Consider the following 17,939-nt stretch of genomic DNA (forward strand, 5'->3'; position numbering starts at 1 on the left):
TAACGTCCTTGTAAGTGGATATCAGCCACTTGTAGAGCAAAATTTAGTATTTTAGTCTAGACAACCCAAAATGTGATGTCCACATATGTGGACGGCAGGTCCTAGGAGGCTGTGTTTTACATTGTATGTACAGTTAAATGATTCTCACAAGTAAATCTTTTTTATTAGGATGGACTTAATACGTTGTATCAAATGATCTTTCAGCATTTTGCTCCTTAGATGAGTTAAATACAGAAGTGCAGGAAGCGATAACTTACTTTTAGAATTGTGTGGGGTTAAAGAACTGAAAAGGCTTTAACAAAAACCCAGGTTCTCATAAGTTCATCTTCAGATCCACTCAAGAGCCACTGCTTTCATTGCAGAGACTCTGGAGGTTACATGGCAGCTCTGTCCTCTCTGTGGCAAGTAGATGTGTGAATAGACTTTGGCAAGAAATGGCACCCACTGCTGTAGGCTCTTGCATCCAGGTGTACGGAGGCAGCTGAGGTGCAACTGGCATCTCCTTTTTGTTATCAAAGGAGACAGGCGGAGGAGCTTCTCTCCCCAGGGGGGACAGCACAAACAGGGCCGAACATCTCGGAGTCATTCTTACTTTTTACTTCTTCCTCACATCTGTGGATCCTCTCCCTGGGAATTCTCTCTTGCAGTCTCTCCATCTCCTTATCTCCTTTTCCCCAACACAGCCATGTCTCCGTCTTTGTTCTTAGGGGAATCTGTTGTTCCCTCCAGGTTTGTGCCTCCGCTGAGATGGCATCCATTTTCAGAAGGTGATTTGATTGTTCTACTTCTCACTAACTTGTGCTACCCCATGTGTCAACGCATATTAAAGACAGTGAATGATTGCGTGCGAATCTATAATGAAAAGATATGCACAATGGTAGAAAATGTGTCAAAGTTGTAGACAGGAGTGATTGAGAGAGCCGTATCTGTCACGCATGCGCTTGGTAAAAGGGTCAAGAGGATGCAACAGTGATGATCCCTCTGGGCATAGCACCACTTACTTCTGCCTGGAGTTAAAGGGATAGTGCAACAATGAGCCTGACAGCAGAGGACTGGGAAGCAAGCGCCACTCTCTGGGATGGAAAAATGGAGCCAACACATAAGTGCCAAAAGCTCCTGTTTCTTAAATGGCCTTTTGAGCTTGGCTTCAAAAGCAAATCAGTCCCTGTAGACCAGTATGTTAAAAAGCCCAACTTTACAGGAAAAATAAACATGTTTACATGTCTGGTCTCCTGCAACTTGTCTCCTGGCTCACCAATCACTGCCTAATTTATTTTATTTTTTGCCACTTGGACACCTAATCCCAAATTGCAAACACAATTATTCTGCCCAGTGCATCATAAGAGTGAAGAAGAGCAAGTGTGGAACAGGAGAAAAGGAAAGATGAAGATTAATAGTAAGACCCTGCTTCAGAGCAGGGTGAGGAGATGCAGTCAGACACAGCTATTATCTGCAGTGTTTTTTATTCATATCAGTACAGGAAGAAAAGAGGAGCAGAGGTGTTTGGAGGGAATGAGTCTTGTCTAGGTGTAACGCACACACACAGACACACAAACCTGGCTGTGAGTGGGAGGAATGGTGCAGGGACGGCACCTGGATGAAGCACATTTTCATCTCAGCTACTAAATTATACGTTGCAAGGACACAAATCCACACACCTTGGTGGATAGCTGTGTGGATTTGTGTCTAAATTTGTGTCTGTGTAGGAGACCAGCATTTGTGTGCGCAACACCGGAGAGAGTCTTAGGGCTGGCCTGATTGAATGTGTCAGTCAGTAGGTGGTTGGGTGAGAGACAGACCAGAAGAGCCAGCGAGACACAGAGGCTTTTCTGTATGACATATTCAAAAAGGCTCGATCAACATAATCCAGCTGTGCCAAAACACCATGCCCTGAAAATAGGCTACCAATAAACTGGTGAATTTTTTTTCCTGCACATACATGTGATCAAATCTGGAAAAGAAAACACCCTTAACCTGTTTACATTGCCTTTGCATAGCGTACAAATCTGGCATGAGACGCCCTCACCGGGGGAGAGAGGCTGGGGCCAACTTCTTTAAACTGCTTTTGACAGCTGCACACTGACTGATTCTGAACACTCTCCGGGCCCAGCATGCTTTAGCCTAAAGGCTGAGGCATGGTCTGATCATGACATGTCCGTTAAGCCAGACAGCCTCTGCCCGAAGCCTCCACCAAATAAAAAACACAGGCCGCGCACAAACCCTCGCAAAAACACAAACATACAGATAGAGTGGCTGACCCAAGACTGCTGCAGGAGGTTGGCTAAGAAGGTAAATAAAGCTCTATCTGCCTTGACAGACTTGAATAAAGGGGCAGTGCGTATACACACACAAACGCTGCATCTTTACAGCCTCCATCCTTTAGCATGACACAGCAATCCGAGCATAGTCTAACTTCTTTGATGACAGGATCTGATTTGGAGTGTGATGATATTTGGATCTTTTGGATCTTCTTAAATGCAAAAATAACAGATGATGTACTACAGGTTGTTATAGAAGGTTGTTGTAAGCAGCATTTTCCAATTGTAGTTCATCTGGGAGCCAGTTTTAACTGGACAGCGGGGGAGAAAAAACTAGGATGACACAAACTTGCATCGACAAATGAATACAGATATTTTGAAAGTGTGCTTAAGTGCAGCTCTTGACTAAGAGCTGATATTACTTGAGGACTGTGAGACAGACAGCAGCTATAATGTAAAGAGTAATATAACCTATAATAAAGAGTAAAACATGAGCTCTTTTTAAGATGTATGACAAAAGCTGCAAAAATACATCCACAGTCTTCCATTTGAAATGTAGTCTTTTATTAAGTTAATAGTTTAATTATGATCAAGTGATCATGGCTGTGGATGTTTTTCCCCTTCTTTCATCCTGTTTATCCCCCTTCATGAAAAAACTTCCAAACAAGCATTCACACAAACACAAAACCGTGTCTTGAAAATTAAGGGATGGATTGACATACTAAGCATTTGGCGCATTGTTAAACCTCTGCTGGATAAACTGTACTGTAACCCCTCCCCCTGGAATTTTATGCATGAAATTGTATAAAAAGATGCACGGCGAATGAGAAAAGAGGTGTCTGTGTGCGTGCAATGTTGGTCTGATGAGCTGAACTGTCTGTCACCCACCTACCGCTGTATCAGAGAGGAGTGTACTGTCATTCAGAAAGACAGCTGCATCTCCACACAACTTGCTCTCTCTCTATTTCGCACAGCAGGACGCAGCCGCCTTCCCCTCTCCTCCAGCGACTAACCCCACAAGAAACCCAGACGGCGCGCACACACAAACGCCGCCACGCTCTCCACAGAGGCACGATAAAGACGTCACAGAGTATTAGAGAAAGTGAGACATGAAAAGCATTTTGGAAGTTTGAACTTTTTCTTTCTAGTCTGCTTGCAACCTTAAGTGTTTTCACCTGTCTACCCTCTCCCGGCAGGGGTTTCGACAAAAGATGTGCATCAAAGATAGGCTTCATGATAATATGATTATGAGGAATACGCTGTGTCTTCGTGTCATCAGCTATCTCCGAGCTTTGCTTTCATTCATACGCATTCCTCTACAATTCCCTGAACAACAAGGAACAGCCTGTAAATCCACATACAGAGTACACACACTGAACACTGAGAGTGCCTCTTCATAGACTCCAATTATAAGCCAAGAGGTAGGCAATTAAAATTCCCATCACAGGGTGACAAAGCGTCTTAAGTGGCTGGGCTATAGTCCTGAAAAGTAGCTTGATGACTCTATTCATTTGGTGCCTGCTGAAGCCTCACCTTCCCATCACTTCTAATTAAGGAGGCAGAAAGGATCCAAATGCCTTCATGCAAAGGGCTGAAGGGGGGAGAAGGCTGAGAAGTGTGAAAGTGAAAAAATAAAAACGGCAATTGGAAACTAAATGACAAAGAAACAATGTTTCATACCTTGGTATTTGAAGTGTCTCTTTCGTTCACTGAGTGAATGGAAAAAACAATATTCAACACCCCCCTCCCATTATAATGCAAGAAAAGTCTGATCCCAAGTTAATTCAGACTTAAACTTTAGTTCAAGTCTTCAAACGCAAACATGTGTACCATAGTTTTTTAAGGTACCCATTTGATTCAGAGAATCAGAGACAACCCCACCCTCAATTAGCTTCCATTCGTTTTTTTATCTTTCTGCCATAGTAGGCAATGTGAATAAGTACATTACCCAAGTACTGCATGTAACCTTCTTGTACTTCATTTAAAAACATTTTTCTATTTCCTTCTACAACCCTGCTTTAATTTTAAAGGAAAAATATTACATTACTTTATTTCATTTATCTGAAAGTTTAAGTGACTTTTCATTTCAATATTTAATAGTCGTTTTGTAATAAGTTATGTCTCCTGTATATTTGGCTTGCACCCCCATAAGCAATATTTGGTTGGGCTCCCTTTTCTCATATTATGATTTTATTAGTTTTTCTTATATACATATATTATGGATATTTTGTGTAGGAATTGCAGCAAATTTGAACTTCTTTCATAAGTATTGCAAGGTCTCCATCACACTTTTTTCAGTTTGTGTGGCCTTCAGTTTTAAACATTTTATTCTTCTGCTATGCACCCTGTGCTACTTTACTTGCTTTAAGTCATCTTTCATGCTTTATGCTTCCTAACTTTTATCTCAAAACCATCTCACCCTAACGCTTGTCCACACACAACTTTAAAAATGTATTAAGCAGTTTTGATATGTACGTCTTTAAAAATATGGTTTCAGATCGTTGTTTCTTCTTTTAAGTCTTCTCGCTTTTGCTCTTCACCCCTGCTCCCTTTTCTCCACATCCAGGCGTTCTCCTCACAATGCCACACCGCTCTCTTCTCTATCCCTCTACTTCTATATTCATTCCCCTCTCCTCTCCTCCCTTTATGCATCCATCTCTAAGGCCTATGTATCTCCGCGGGGACCAGCCATCTCAAAGCACGGCCAGTAATCCTCTCAGGATATTGAAATGCCAATCCTTCCTCCCTGACCTGCACCTCCACCCCATCTCTACAGCTACCCTGCATCCCTGTCTTCTTCCCTGCCTTAGCTAAAGGGCTTTGGATGTATCACTGGGGGCCACACACACACACACACACATATATATTGAACAATTCTGAAGCAAGATATCTTTTTTTAAGAAAAGAAATGAAGCATGGACCAATGTACAGAAATTATGTCATGCAAGCACAGCAAAGTATGGCCATAGACACATGGTCTGGTGCACTCTTTCGCTTATATATGCACCCCTAATCCACCTCGATATGGCGCCCCATGAGCCTTAGGGAAAATTGATCTCCCGTTTACCCAGCTCATGTCCCATCCCCTCCAGTTTCTATCCCCTACTCTTCCTTTTCCCTATTATCCATCCTTGACACGCCATGCAAAACTCCCCTTTCCCCCTGGTGGCCTGGAGAGTCCTGATAAAACCCCATCTGCATGGGAGGATGTGCATGTGCAAGCATCCAGTTCAACTGCATATTTTCAAAGAATTCAATTTGTATGTCGTTTTTTGTAAGGTTTAAAGACCGACAGTCTCTAAACTGCTGTTTCTAATGATTTGCATAAGATTCTGATTTTCCAATGAAAGCGGGCGAGGGAGAGAGAAGCTTGTGTTTGCATTTTATAGATGAAAATTGCCCCTGGTGTATCTTGCATGTGCGGCTGGGGCGGCAGGTTAACATGGTATAGTATCCAGCAGCACTTTCTCTCAGCAGCTCGGTTCAGATTGTGCCCTTAAGTTGTCAGGCTTTCTCCACCCTCAGCTGCCAGTCAAAAAATGCCACCCACTGCTAACAAGCTTACTCTGCACCGAAAAACAAATATGGCGCAATCAGGAAAGGTGGGAGAAAATAGTCCTAAGAGAGAGAAGAAGAGAGATGGGGGAAAAGAGGGCAGTGGTGATCATGTCAGGACAGGTGATGAAAAAGGAAAAGATAGCGGAAAGAGTGGCAGTGAGTAGGAGAGAAATTACCATCTAAGAATAGTGAGCTTATGGGGAGAGCAGGGAAGGATGTGGGGAGGGAAATGAGGGAGGAAATAGAGGGTAAAAAAAGAAGAGATCGGTTTACAAAGGAAGGGAGGAGGTTAAGAAAAAGAACAAAGTAATAAAGAGATGATGAGGTGGCTAGAGAGAAAAAAAGGCCAGAGTGTGAGTCTGCTGATATGTGCTAGCTTTGTTCCAAATCCCTACTGCAGTATTTATAAAGGTCAGCGAGTTTTGATAGAATAGAATAGAATAGAATTCAACTTTATTGTCATTGCACATGCACAGGTACAGGGCAACGAAATGCAGTTTGCATCCATCCAGAAGTGCTTAGTGATATAGATATATTACAATATATATTAGCAATAATATAGATATGTAAGTATATTACAGAAATGGGTCTATTATGTTATAATGTACACGGTATGAAGTATGTTGTGAATATTCTATAACTATAAGTATGTACAGGCTGTAGTGAGTACAATCTATGTACAGGATATGGACAGGATATAAATATGAAAAACTATACAGAATATGAAATAAATAACTTTACAGGAATCTGAGATATACAGCTATACAGAAATGGGAACTATGCAAGTTGTAAACAGTTGTAGGGTTAAAAATTATCGTATGTACAGAATGATTGTTTACACAGGGCTATACAGTAGTGCAGTTAAGGTAAGTGAGGGTGTGGATAATTTCTACAGAGGCTATATAAAGTGCTAGTGGTTGTGAGTGGTGGTTCACTCCATGTTATTATTGTGTGTTTGAGGGTACAGTTGTCCATTGTGTGTGTGTGTGTGTATGTTCAGTCCATGAGTTAACGTGGGTCAGATGTCAGGAGGCAGAGTTCAGGAGTCTGACAGCTGTGGGGAAGAAGCTGTTCCGGTACCTGGTGGTCTTAGTCCGGAGGCTCCTGTAGCGCCTCCCAGAGGGCAGGAGGGTGAAGAGTCCATGTGATGGGTGACTGGGGTCTCTGATGATTTTCCCAGCCCTTTTCAGACACCGCTTCCTGTAGATGTCTTTTATGGCAGGAAGTGGTGCTCCGGCGATGCGCTGGGCAGTTTTCACGACCCTCTGCAACGCCTTCCGGTCCGAGGCAGAGCAGTTCCCGTACCAGACTGTTATACAGTTGGTCAGGATGCTCTCGATGGTGCAACGATAGAAGTTCACCAGGATGTCTGAGGACAGGTGGTTCTTCCTCAGAGTCCTCAAGAAGAAGAGGCGCTGGTGAGCCTTCTTGACCAGCTTGGAGCAGTTGGTCGTCCAGGTGAGATCCTCGGAGATGTGGACTCCCAGGAACTTGAAGCTGCTCACACGCTCCACAGCCGTCCCCTTAATGTGGATGGGTGGATGTGGGTCAGCATTCCTCCTGTAGTCCACGATGAGCTCCTTGGTCTTCTCGGTGTTAAGCAGCAGGTTGTTTGTGTCGCACCACTCAGCCAGACGATCCACCTCCTCCCTGTAGGCGGCCTCATCGTTGTCACTGATGAGGCCAATCACCGTGATATGTAAAGTCTCGGTGGGGAGGTGCACACACAGGTGCGGACACAAAGCTAAGGTCCATACAGAAATGCTTTTTGCAATTCTGGAGCTGACCTGGCTTTACAGAACTTCAGACGGTATCCCGCAGATACATAAAAATCAGATGAACAACAAAATGAAAACCGGACTTATCATGCAGCGACAATAAGACCAAGTGAACCATTATTGAATTTGTTTGCAGGCTTTGTATGTCAAGTTTTAATATTGCGTCATTTTAATGATCACTTCCGCTTCTATCTGATAAAACTGAGCAGATCCTTCATTGACCTTGAGGTAAACCTCTCCCAGAGGACTTTCAACGGAGGGTAGCTCTCCTAGAAAATGCAGGAATTATTCTGTGGCACATTTCACACACTTTTTTTTTTTCTTCCATCTGTCTCACAGACAGTATTAAACACCACACACTAAATGTCAGCCGAAATCCTCCCTGTCACAGAAAGTCTTCTAAAACCCCTGCAAAACACTCTCTCCTAACCCTTGTCCAATCCTCCTGGACGACACGGTTAGCCGCACAACTCATACCTTAATACCTCGTAATAACCAGAAATCAGTGCCATGGTAACTGCTGACAAGACAGACAGACAGAGGAGATAAAAGTGAGAAAGGTTTAAAGAAATGTGACAATGAGGAAAAAAATGCTCACCATAGGTTTGTACTTCTGATAGAGTATCCCAAACCCTGGAGTTCGGGATTTTATGCAGGAAGCTGAAGAAGGCCAAGTTGTCACTTGCTAGTCACGTTCACAGATTTTAGCTGTCTGAGGGATTTTTTTGGTGGGTGTGGTTTAATTTGAGGGATCAACAGCTCTGCGCTGCTTATAACTTCTTTAATTTTCATTTACTAACCGATTTGCTTTTCCAGCCACATGTGGGCATTGGCGAAGTTTATCAGCTGTCATCGCAATAACTGGATAAAAACATGAGCAGATGTTTCCAGCAAACAAACTCAAAGAGACAGTATGCTGCCTCACCGCTATACCTCTTCAAATTAGACTTGTTACCTGTAAGAAAAGTCAACATCTGGCAAACGTGTGCAGATATTTTTCCACAGGATTTGGTGGAACATGGAGAACGACTTCACTTCAGTGACAATAATAATGAGAAAAATATAGGGTTTTTGAGCTCCCGCTTTGTGGGGAATAAATAATTTAAACCACTAGGTGGTACTTGAGCAATTACTCTTATGTCAATGCAGTGGTAGTTTAGGGACCTGATAAAGCTGCCAACTTGGCACCTATAGAGGTTTTCTGGCACTGATAGGAAACTCTAAGCCAGTATTGCCCAACCACTGTGCCACAGCACATATAGGTGTGCCGTGAGAAATGATCAGGCGTGCAGTGGAAGATTATCTGCTTTTTTTTTTTTTTTGTATTTATACGCAACACCTCAAAGGCCGGTCCGTCAAATTATTGTTGGACATAAACCTGTCCGTGGCGCAAAAAAGGTTGGGTTGCTCTAAGCGACTGGTGTGAGTAAGGTGCAGAACAATTACATTCTCTTCCACTAGAGGGCAGTACAACTACCTGCTCTAATGAAATTGGTTGCCAACTGCCAGTAAAACAGAAGACGACGAAGAAGAAATTACATAATAGTCATGCCGTGAGACGACGCAGCGCGTAATAGCAACAGATAAATATTTGAAAAGAAAAAGTAGTCAATCTGACCTGGGTCCTAGAGAAAATTCCGACCCAGATTAAGGCCCTAGCATGAATAGTGGTTGGGACAAACCAAATCAACTCCACTGTGCCTGGTGCGCAGGGAAAAATTATCAATATGCTTTTTGTGACATTTTTGTTTGGTGGTGTGCCATGTGATTTTTCTAATGTGAAATATGTTTTGTGGCTCCAACGGTTGGTAAACACTGATCTAAGCTAATCCCAATACATGAAGATGCGATTATATAGAATCTCGTCCGGGTTGGGGAGGCCCTAAAATCCTGTCAGGCCCCGAGAAAACTGTTTCCAGGAGTGGAACATTAGGACTACAATGTCCACTCTTCTGCCAAGATAACTGGCTCCAGGAGCAGAGTAACAACTTCATGGATGGAGAAATCAGGTAAACACAGACTGAACAATGGATTTAGATTTATAGGGAACCTAAAATGTGATGTCTAGATTGTTCTGTGTCTGCTAGATTTCTTTTCTGAATGAGTCTGAGCTTGTCTGACCCTTAATGCTGAAGCATTGTTCAACTATAAAGTGAAAATGAGAAAACAGTAGAATGCAAGCTTCACTAAATACAAATTTTTCCCAAGCTCCCAAATCAAGTAAGTGATGTCAGTGCTTTGTTCTCATACACATAACTGTGCTTCAGCCCATCACTCGTGTTATATACAAGTTTAAGCTGGTCCAAAAAAGAAGATCCTGAGAAACACATTTGTTTTTAAACACTCAACATAAATCTCCTTAAGTTCCTAGGACCTGGCATCCACATATGTGGACATCACATTTTGGGTTGTCTAGACCAAAATACTAAATTTTGAGCTACAAGGGCCTGATATCCACTTACGAGGACATCACACTGCCACTGTTCTATCGAAATTTTTTAACAAATGTCCTCATATGTGGATCTCATTTTTCTCAGAAACAAATATCAGGTAAAAAAACCCCCCAAAATTCATTGTTTTTACATTCATCAGGTCCCAACATGCCCAAATATCATACAGAAATTAAAAATGCATGCCATGGAAGAGTTTGGGTCTTAGGAGGTTAAATATACTCTCTTTTTTATTCTTAGATGCATGCCTCAGTCAAAAACCACACTTTCAATATAACAACTATCCAAAAGTTTAACCCACTTTCCCACGATAAAGTCTTACAGTATATATCCTGAACTTAATACCTGGAAATTCATAGCAAGTCCTGCAGCCTTCACAGATGCTGCACAGCATTCATCATTCAGCCCATTTCTCTAAGCTACTTTCCAATTAATGGCAAAAGCACATTCTGCCATTCTCACTCTCATTGTTTCTCCATCAGATAGTTTGTTGTACAGCACCTTTCATTCCATCTTCCACCTATGTTTCATTTGCATCATTATGTTCATCATTCATATTTCCTTCAGCTTTCGCAAACAAAGATCTCAAACATTTTCAAAGATATGCGCGGCGGTATAACATGCACAGTCATGTGTACGTTTGTTTACAAAAGAATGTTTGTCAGCATTCAAGCCAGAAAGTAGGCTTGTACATCTTTAGTGTGTGTATGTGTGTGTTTTGGTCTTTTCACACTTGAGCTCCTCCAAATAGTGAGTGCTATTGCGGTGCTGGGTGACAAGGCTACTTGGTAAAGTGCTTTTCAAGCCTCTGGCTAATGGCCTGCTGAAAACTTCTGCTGATGAAAATGAGATCTCCCCTACCAATGAGAATTTCTGCCCTGTCTGCAGCAACAGACATATTGTCAGTATAAGGGTGTATGATTGAAGTTTGTGCTTTTTTCAAAGAATACACAGAAATTCAAATCACTACAGAATACACATTGCTTCTGAATGCCATGTCAGTAAATCTACATTTTGCTGTAGGCAAAGGTCACAGTGGGTTTTACAGAGTACAAAGTGCACATAAATATGATCTGTGTGTATGTCTTTTTTTGTTGTGTGCAGAAGTAAAAGCGGATTGTGGTGATATCATAAAAAATGCATGCGTTATTTCCAAGTAAAACATTCAAACGTTTCAAATAGGGGTCAAAATAATTTTTTAGAGGATTTTCTTATGTCGAAAATATGAATAAAGTAGTAGAATTTGTCTGACCAGATGAAATGATGACATACACTTTGTAAAACCACTAGAAATTCAGTCAAAATCAAGTGGAGTTAAAAAGTGTTCAAAACTGGAAACGCATGTAGTGCAAGTTTATTTAAAGTTCATCTATTTTTCACACATAATGTTGCCTGATGTCAGACGTGTCCTTGTTGGTCCCTACTGAGTACAAATGCAATATCTTTTAAAAGGTGCATTCTTTGTCGTTTGTTTTTTGGTTTCGGAGTGTGCCACGTTTAAGTGCAATTTAAATGTTTTCCATTTACATGTTTGTGTTTGTTTTTGAAGGTTGAAATGGAACTTACCAGGCAGGCTTGTTGACACGTTGACTTGTGTGTAGAACCTCTTGTTGGGCAGCAGCTCTGACACTCCATTCAAGGCTTCTACAGTAAATGTGTAATTGGTGTTGGGAAGAAGATTGACCACAGTCACAGTTCTTTCTGTCAGGCCAACCTGCTGAGGCACAAATCCAACGCTAGCCCCACATGGCTCACACTGCCTCCCGATGCACTTCCGGCATCCCACACTGTAGGTCAAATCCACCCTGCCCCCTGTGTCGGACGGAGCAGCCCAGTCCAAGATCAGCGTGGACTGCTTCAGAGTATAGGTCAAGTCTCTGGGAGGGGATGGGGGACCTATGAAAGAAAAAAAAAAGATAATTATTTAGATTTATTAGTTATCACAGGTCGCTCATGAGCAGTTTGTAAGAAAATACAATGCGTGCTCAATTTGAATGAACTGTCATGCAATTTGATATACAACAGTCCAGAGGCTTTATGGTGGGTATAGAAGCATTTATAACAACAATATCATTATAATCAAGCGCCAGTGTTGGAAGGTTACTTTTACCTTTTGCCTTCATATTAAATAAATTTTTGAACAATAATTTTGATTTTAATGATGTGATATGATGTGATATGAACCATTTTACATAAATAGGTGAGGGAAAATCTGAGGTACTTGTTGTGAAATATTAGTGTATGTAGCATTATTATTATACTTTGACAGTTTGAAAATATATTTTAAGAAGATGTATTGGACTGAGACGGAGGAGGGATTATTGCTCATATAGGAAGGAAAATATTTGGGGTAAGGCTCAGGATTTGATTTAAAAAAAAAAAAATAGAATAACATTCCCTTTTGTCTGAAAGATTAGCGTTTTTTTCCATTATGTACTGGTGTCATCTGCTGTGTGAAACAGACCCTCCCTTTACCCTTAGTAAATAAAGATGGCTTGCCATGGAAAGTGTTTTATCTCTTCCGGAACACGAGTCTGATTTGATATGAGGGGCAGTGATGTGAGCTGCCTATTGAAAGGCTGTGTGTATCAAAAGTTCAGCATTATACAGTACATGACAGAGGTAACAAAAAACTGTGTAAACATGTCATTTAAAGTTAAACCACTTCTAAATGAACCCCCGCAACAGCTAAAAAATAAAATATACGATCCAGTAGAAGGCTGTAAAAAGCCAGACCAGAGGACTCCATCCTATCACTAAGTCAGCATTCAGTGTCTTTTGGTTCATATCCTCTTCTCACTGAAAGCACAGGTCCATTAAAGGTCATGAATTTTACATACATCCTTGTATGTGTGTGCATGTGCGTGTAATGAATAAGTGAAGGTTTGCTGCACTGTGCGTGCCATCAAACACGTCACACACCACAGCTGCATCCCGCTTCCAAACACACGTGGTGCCCAGGGTTACATAAGCCCAGAAAACATTCACATTATGAACACACACACACACACACTCGCACACACACAGTAGATGCAGACACAGCTGGGCCTCTTTCTCACGTCTCTGTCCACTTTCATGCTTTCTTAGCCTTGCAGTCCCTCACTCTCTTAAGGTTTCTCTTTTCTTTCCATCTTACATTGCGAGTGCCTCTTGTTAAAACTTCACCTCCACAACTCTTCCCACTCTTTTACTCTTAACCTGTCCCAACCTTCTAACTCCCTTTTCCCTATAGCCCATCCACATCACTATTCAACTCAATCTCTACTCCTCCAAAAATATGATACAATACAGAAAAACTTGCATTTCCCTTTAAACCATTGTCATTAAACTGCATGTGTTATCTTTATATGCTACCCCCTCTTAGTTAATCTCATCAAATGAGATCAGGGACATCTATGCCAGAGATAACATAGTCTGACAGGCATGAGAGTATTTTTGCACCAACAAGGTGATTCCCAAAGCACTTTTAGTTGAAAACTTGACATATCTCAGCATGCTATATAGTGCATCCTTGAAAAATGCGAGAAAACTGGACAAATGGAGGACAAAAAGAAGTGACAGACCTATCCACATCAGATCTAAAAGCCATGTCCCCAAGAAATAGGAAAAAAATCCAGCAGAGACCTGGCACGCAACCTGAGAGTTACATCAGGCTCTTTAGTTGATCTGTCTCGTGTTCACTAAAGCCTCATCGAGAATGTTATAAGTGGAAATGTGGATGTCAAGAACCAATTCTTAAAGAAGGGAAACAGGACAAAAAGGCTGACGTATAGAAACACACACTGGAACACTGGAAGTCGTGGACTGGCCACTCTGAAGCACTAACCTCAACATTGTTGAAGCAGTGTGGGATCATCTTGGCATGTTGAAGAATAAAGGTAGTGATACCAACTATTAACTTCAAAGCTCATTAGAACTCTGTTTTTGCCAGATATACTCTGTTTCTATTCAATCAATCAATAAACTTCAATAAATCACTGCACCCATTTCATATTTTAACTAGCAAAATATAAAGAAATGAGGAGTAGCTCAAGACTTTTGCATAACACTGCACATTTATGGTAAACAACAAGTTTAGTTTTTTAAGTTTTCAGAGAAAATTGAAATTGTGCAGTCTTCAAAATCAGAAATAATTATTATGCAGCAACATCATTTTGCAGTTATTCTCAAACAACGATTTTGCTGATTTAATTGCAGAAACATCTGATGACAAATGGTATGCATCTTGTCTCCAGTTTTTTTTTTTCCTCTCCAAATAGTTATTGTGTTACAACTGGAGCTGTCAGCAGAAGTTCTCCTCTGCCAAAACTTACAAGAATTTAAAGACTAATTTTAATTAACTATTTCTAAAGTTCTACTTTTCATCTCCATTGCTGCCAAGGGAAATGCAGCAGTGTGCTCTAATGGAAAAAACTCAATCGTCACCATTAACAATGGCAGTCAGTTGAGTCATGAAGTAACAGATGAAGCTTAATCTTATAATTAAAGCTCTGTGCTCCTTCAACTTTTTCAAAAAGAATTCTTAAAGCAACTATGAGGTGCACAGTCTCTGATTCTCAGTGTGGTAAACACATTAGGGTCGTGATACTACACTAGCATTAAAAAGGGAGAAGAATAAAATCAGTTGTTCTTTAATCACTGGCGTAATAATGCGCACATATCAAACACTTCATCTTTGAAAATCATAATTTTTTCTCTTACTCTTATGAGGCTAGATTCATCAAACTCTTTCTCTAAATGTACAGTGTGGTGGATTAGTAGAATCTGGGGATTATCATAATTACAGAATCTATAGTGTAATTAATGTGGTCATTAGGCTGCTATGAATATTATCACACAGGATCAGTGAGCTCAGCAATCAATATTATAATTACACCCCTCCACTGCACTTACCATTAAAGCTAGCATGACCACACACTTTCATTCATGTGTGTACGCACTAACGCACAAGTCAATGTGAATACGTATATAAACACACATGCACTAACTTAGAGACCCTATGGATTTATGTCCTGAATACTTTCAGGATATATACCCTATTATTCCTCCATCTAATTACTAAGCTATAATCAATAGGCTGTTTTCCATGCAGAAATCAATAGGGCCAACCTGTACGGCTCTGTTTGGCCTCATAGTGAAGAAGAATCAGGCCGAGAAAGGGTCAGAAAAAGTAAAAGGTGAGGAATGAACAAATAATATGTGGCGAAAAGGGATGAGGATATAGAGTCGCTCGAGGATAGAGGGATGAGATTTTGGTTTGACAGAGAGAAGAAAAATGGGATGATAACACGCATGGATGGAACAGATGAAAGGATAAAGAGTAAGGAAAATGCGAGGAGGCGGTGGCTAGAAAGAAGAGTGATGACTGGTCAAGTTAAGAAGACAGAGAGATGGGAATGGAAGAGGGTGTTGAGGCATCAAAAAGGAGGGGGTAGAAAAAGAAGGGGGGGGTCCAGCGGAAATGTAGATAATGGAAGTATAGCAGAAAATGGATCTGTAATGTCAGGAGAAAAGGTGGAAGAATATTGAGAGAATGCAAAAGGTTAAGCAAAGAGATGGCAAAATGGGGTGATGGGTTTTTTTGAAAGATGGATGGGAGATATAAAAGGGATAAATGTTAAGAGGCAAAGAAAATGGTTTGGGTGAAGAGGCGCTTTCATATATAGCTTTGGATACTAATAGACAAAGGTTGGAAGTGGTTACATTTACAGAAAACCCTCAAACATACAATGACACAGACGTCAAAGAGGAAAAGTCTTCCTTAGAAAATTTACTTTAAATACTATGTCAAAAAAAGACTGGATTTATTCTTTATTCCAGATCAAAGAGGAATTGTCCAACGAGGCAACAGATGTCATTAACCAGTTATAGACCAAGATTTTTGCTTATGTATTTTCATCCTTTAAGCTTGCAGTTATACAAACACTTCACAACTTTTTCATCAGCAGAGCAGTACAAGGCATGCATCCTGTGTTGTGAGAGACCTACTCCTAGCCAACAATCTGGGAAAGGTTATAGAAACATGGAATGCAATACAATGAAGGGTATATGGTGAAGGAGAGGTGAAGGGTACAAGGAATGAGTCATGGAGATGGGGTTGATGAGGACAAGATGATGAAACATGACTTGGGGGGGAGGGAGCAGGTCAGACCAAGAGGTAATAGCATGAAAAAAGGAAAGGTGGATGAAAGGGTACGGGGTGAAGGACAGGTTGTTTTAAGACATAAAGAAAATGGATCTTTATTGTTAAAATGGATAAATGACAATTGCAGCTATATCAAAAGCTGAATGGGAGGTTGAGATATTGATTGGCTTACAGACATAAAAATCTATACTTTATGCAAAATTTCAATATCATATCTTATATGAGTTATATGGTGCGACTAGAACTAGTATTAGCATAATTATATATATATATATATATATATATATATATATATATATATATATATATATATATATATATATATAATTTAAGAAGATATAGACATAAATAAGTGCAAGTATATTATTATTATTACGTGTGCATGGCGCTGAGGGATTGTCCAAAGGGGTCCTGAAGTGATCCTCCTCACACAAGCACACCATGGATCCTTCCTCTTCTGCGACGCTGTTGGCTGGGCAGGGGAAACACTCCTGCTGTCTGGACGACATCTTGTAAGAGCCAGGTGGACACGCTGGAAAAGAAAAGCAGTTTGTCAGATATGTCCAAATTACGTGATATATCACATTACATACATTTAAAAAAATATATGTAATATATCCTTTTGGGAAATGAACACATGAAACACATATTGCTATATCAAGGAACTGCACGTTCACAAGATAATTCTGCAGATATGCTAACAGTTTAGAGCCTTTTTTTAATCACATAAGCGCCTCTATTTCACTAAGCACGTTAAAGCCTTTGAAAGAACGAGAGGGAAAATTAAGAATGAGTGTAGAAAAATGAGAAAAGCCAGTGAGACCTCAGTGAAGTATAGATGAGATAAAAGATAGGATTAGAGCAGAAAAGTAGAGGAGACTTTGGCTAAATCCATCTGACAAACACAATTCTCACATTACATGTGATCGGTGGACCTGTGCAAATGGCATCAAAGTCTGCAACTGGAATGAACCAGCTATGCAAATGAAAGAAAACCAATGGATCGTGCAGGCACAAAGCTCCGAAGCCCAAGATTTTTTATTTCATTGTGCTTTTTCTCCCCTTGTTTCGCCTTATTTGGAAGTTATCCCAAAGCATGCATGAACCAAAATACAAAAGGTGAGAACGTGGACAAAGGTGATAAGTACTCATGACCTTACATGTGTAAGAGTACACACCATGTAACAGAAGCTTATCAGTGCAAGTGTGACAATGGGCGTGCATAAACACACACACTCAAACTCACTGAGAACAGCTTATTTTACACTCTCCCTGTATGCAGTTTCATTTTCCACTTGCCGTGCTTTTGTAGCAGGTGATAATGGGTGTGAAATCAGGCAGCCAGCTACCGCTCCATGCTCTGGTCTCCTCTCTTCTGAGACTGTATTCTAAACAGCGGGTCTACATTAACAGCTCTAGTGAGCTTTCTACCCCTCTCTCCCAGTCTTCTGCTCGTTTTCCATTCTCCTGCCACATTATTCTTTCTTATTCCTTTCATACCTTTCTTTGTCCTTCTCATTTTTTGTTTCGTCATCGTCAGTCTTGTTAGGTTCCAACTTTGGAGGCATGTTCATTTTTACCCAGAGTGAGAAACTAGTGATTGACATAACCAGTTAGTGGACATTAAATTAGTTTACAGATGGTAGATACTGGTTTTGAGAATATTTATGGACGAAATACTTGGTAACAAAGGCCTTAGCCATGCAAGTCTAGGGACTGGTTGTTAACCCCCTGGCAACCTCCAGTTGCT

The 17,939-nt window shown here is 40.8% G+C and overlaps 1 protein-coding gene across 1 annotated transcript in view; it reads right to left on the bottom strand.

Moving 5' to 3' along the window:
- The window catches only part of epha10 (EPH receptor A10), a 170,684-nt gene that overhangs the window by 42,017 nt on the left and 110,728 nt on the right, over positions 1–17,939 (bottom strand). The window contains exons 4-5 of the mRNA XM_080862529.1: positions 16,566–16,721; positions 11,611–11,940 (exon numbers count right to left, since the gene is read on the bottom strand). Coding sequence (XP_080718655.1) covers positions 11,611–11,940; positions 16,566–16,721 — 486 coding nt within the window. The remainder of the gene's footprint in view (positions 1–11,610; positions 11,941–16,565; positions 16,722–17,939) is intronic.

This window comes from Rhamphochromis sp. 'chilingali' (assembly GCF_963969265.1).
Source record: "Rhamphochromis sp. 'chilingali' genome assembly, chromosome: 17".
In the NCBI taxonomy this organism is placed as follows: Eukaryota; Metazoa; Chordata; class Actinopteri; order Cichliformes; family Cichlidae; genus Rhamphochromis; species Rhamphochromis sp. 'chilingali'.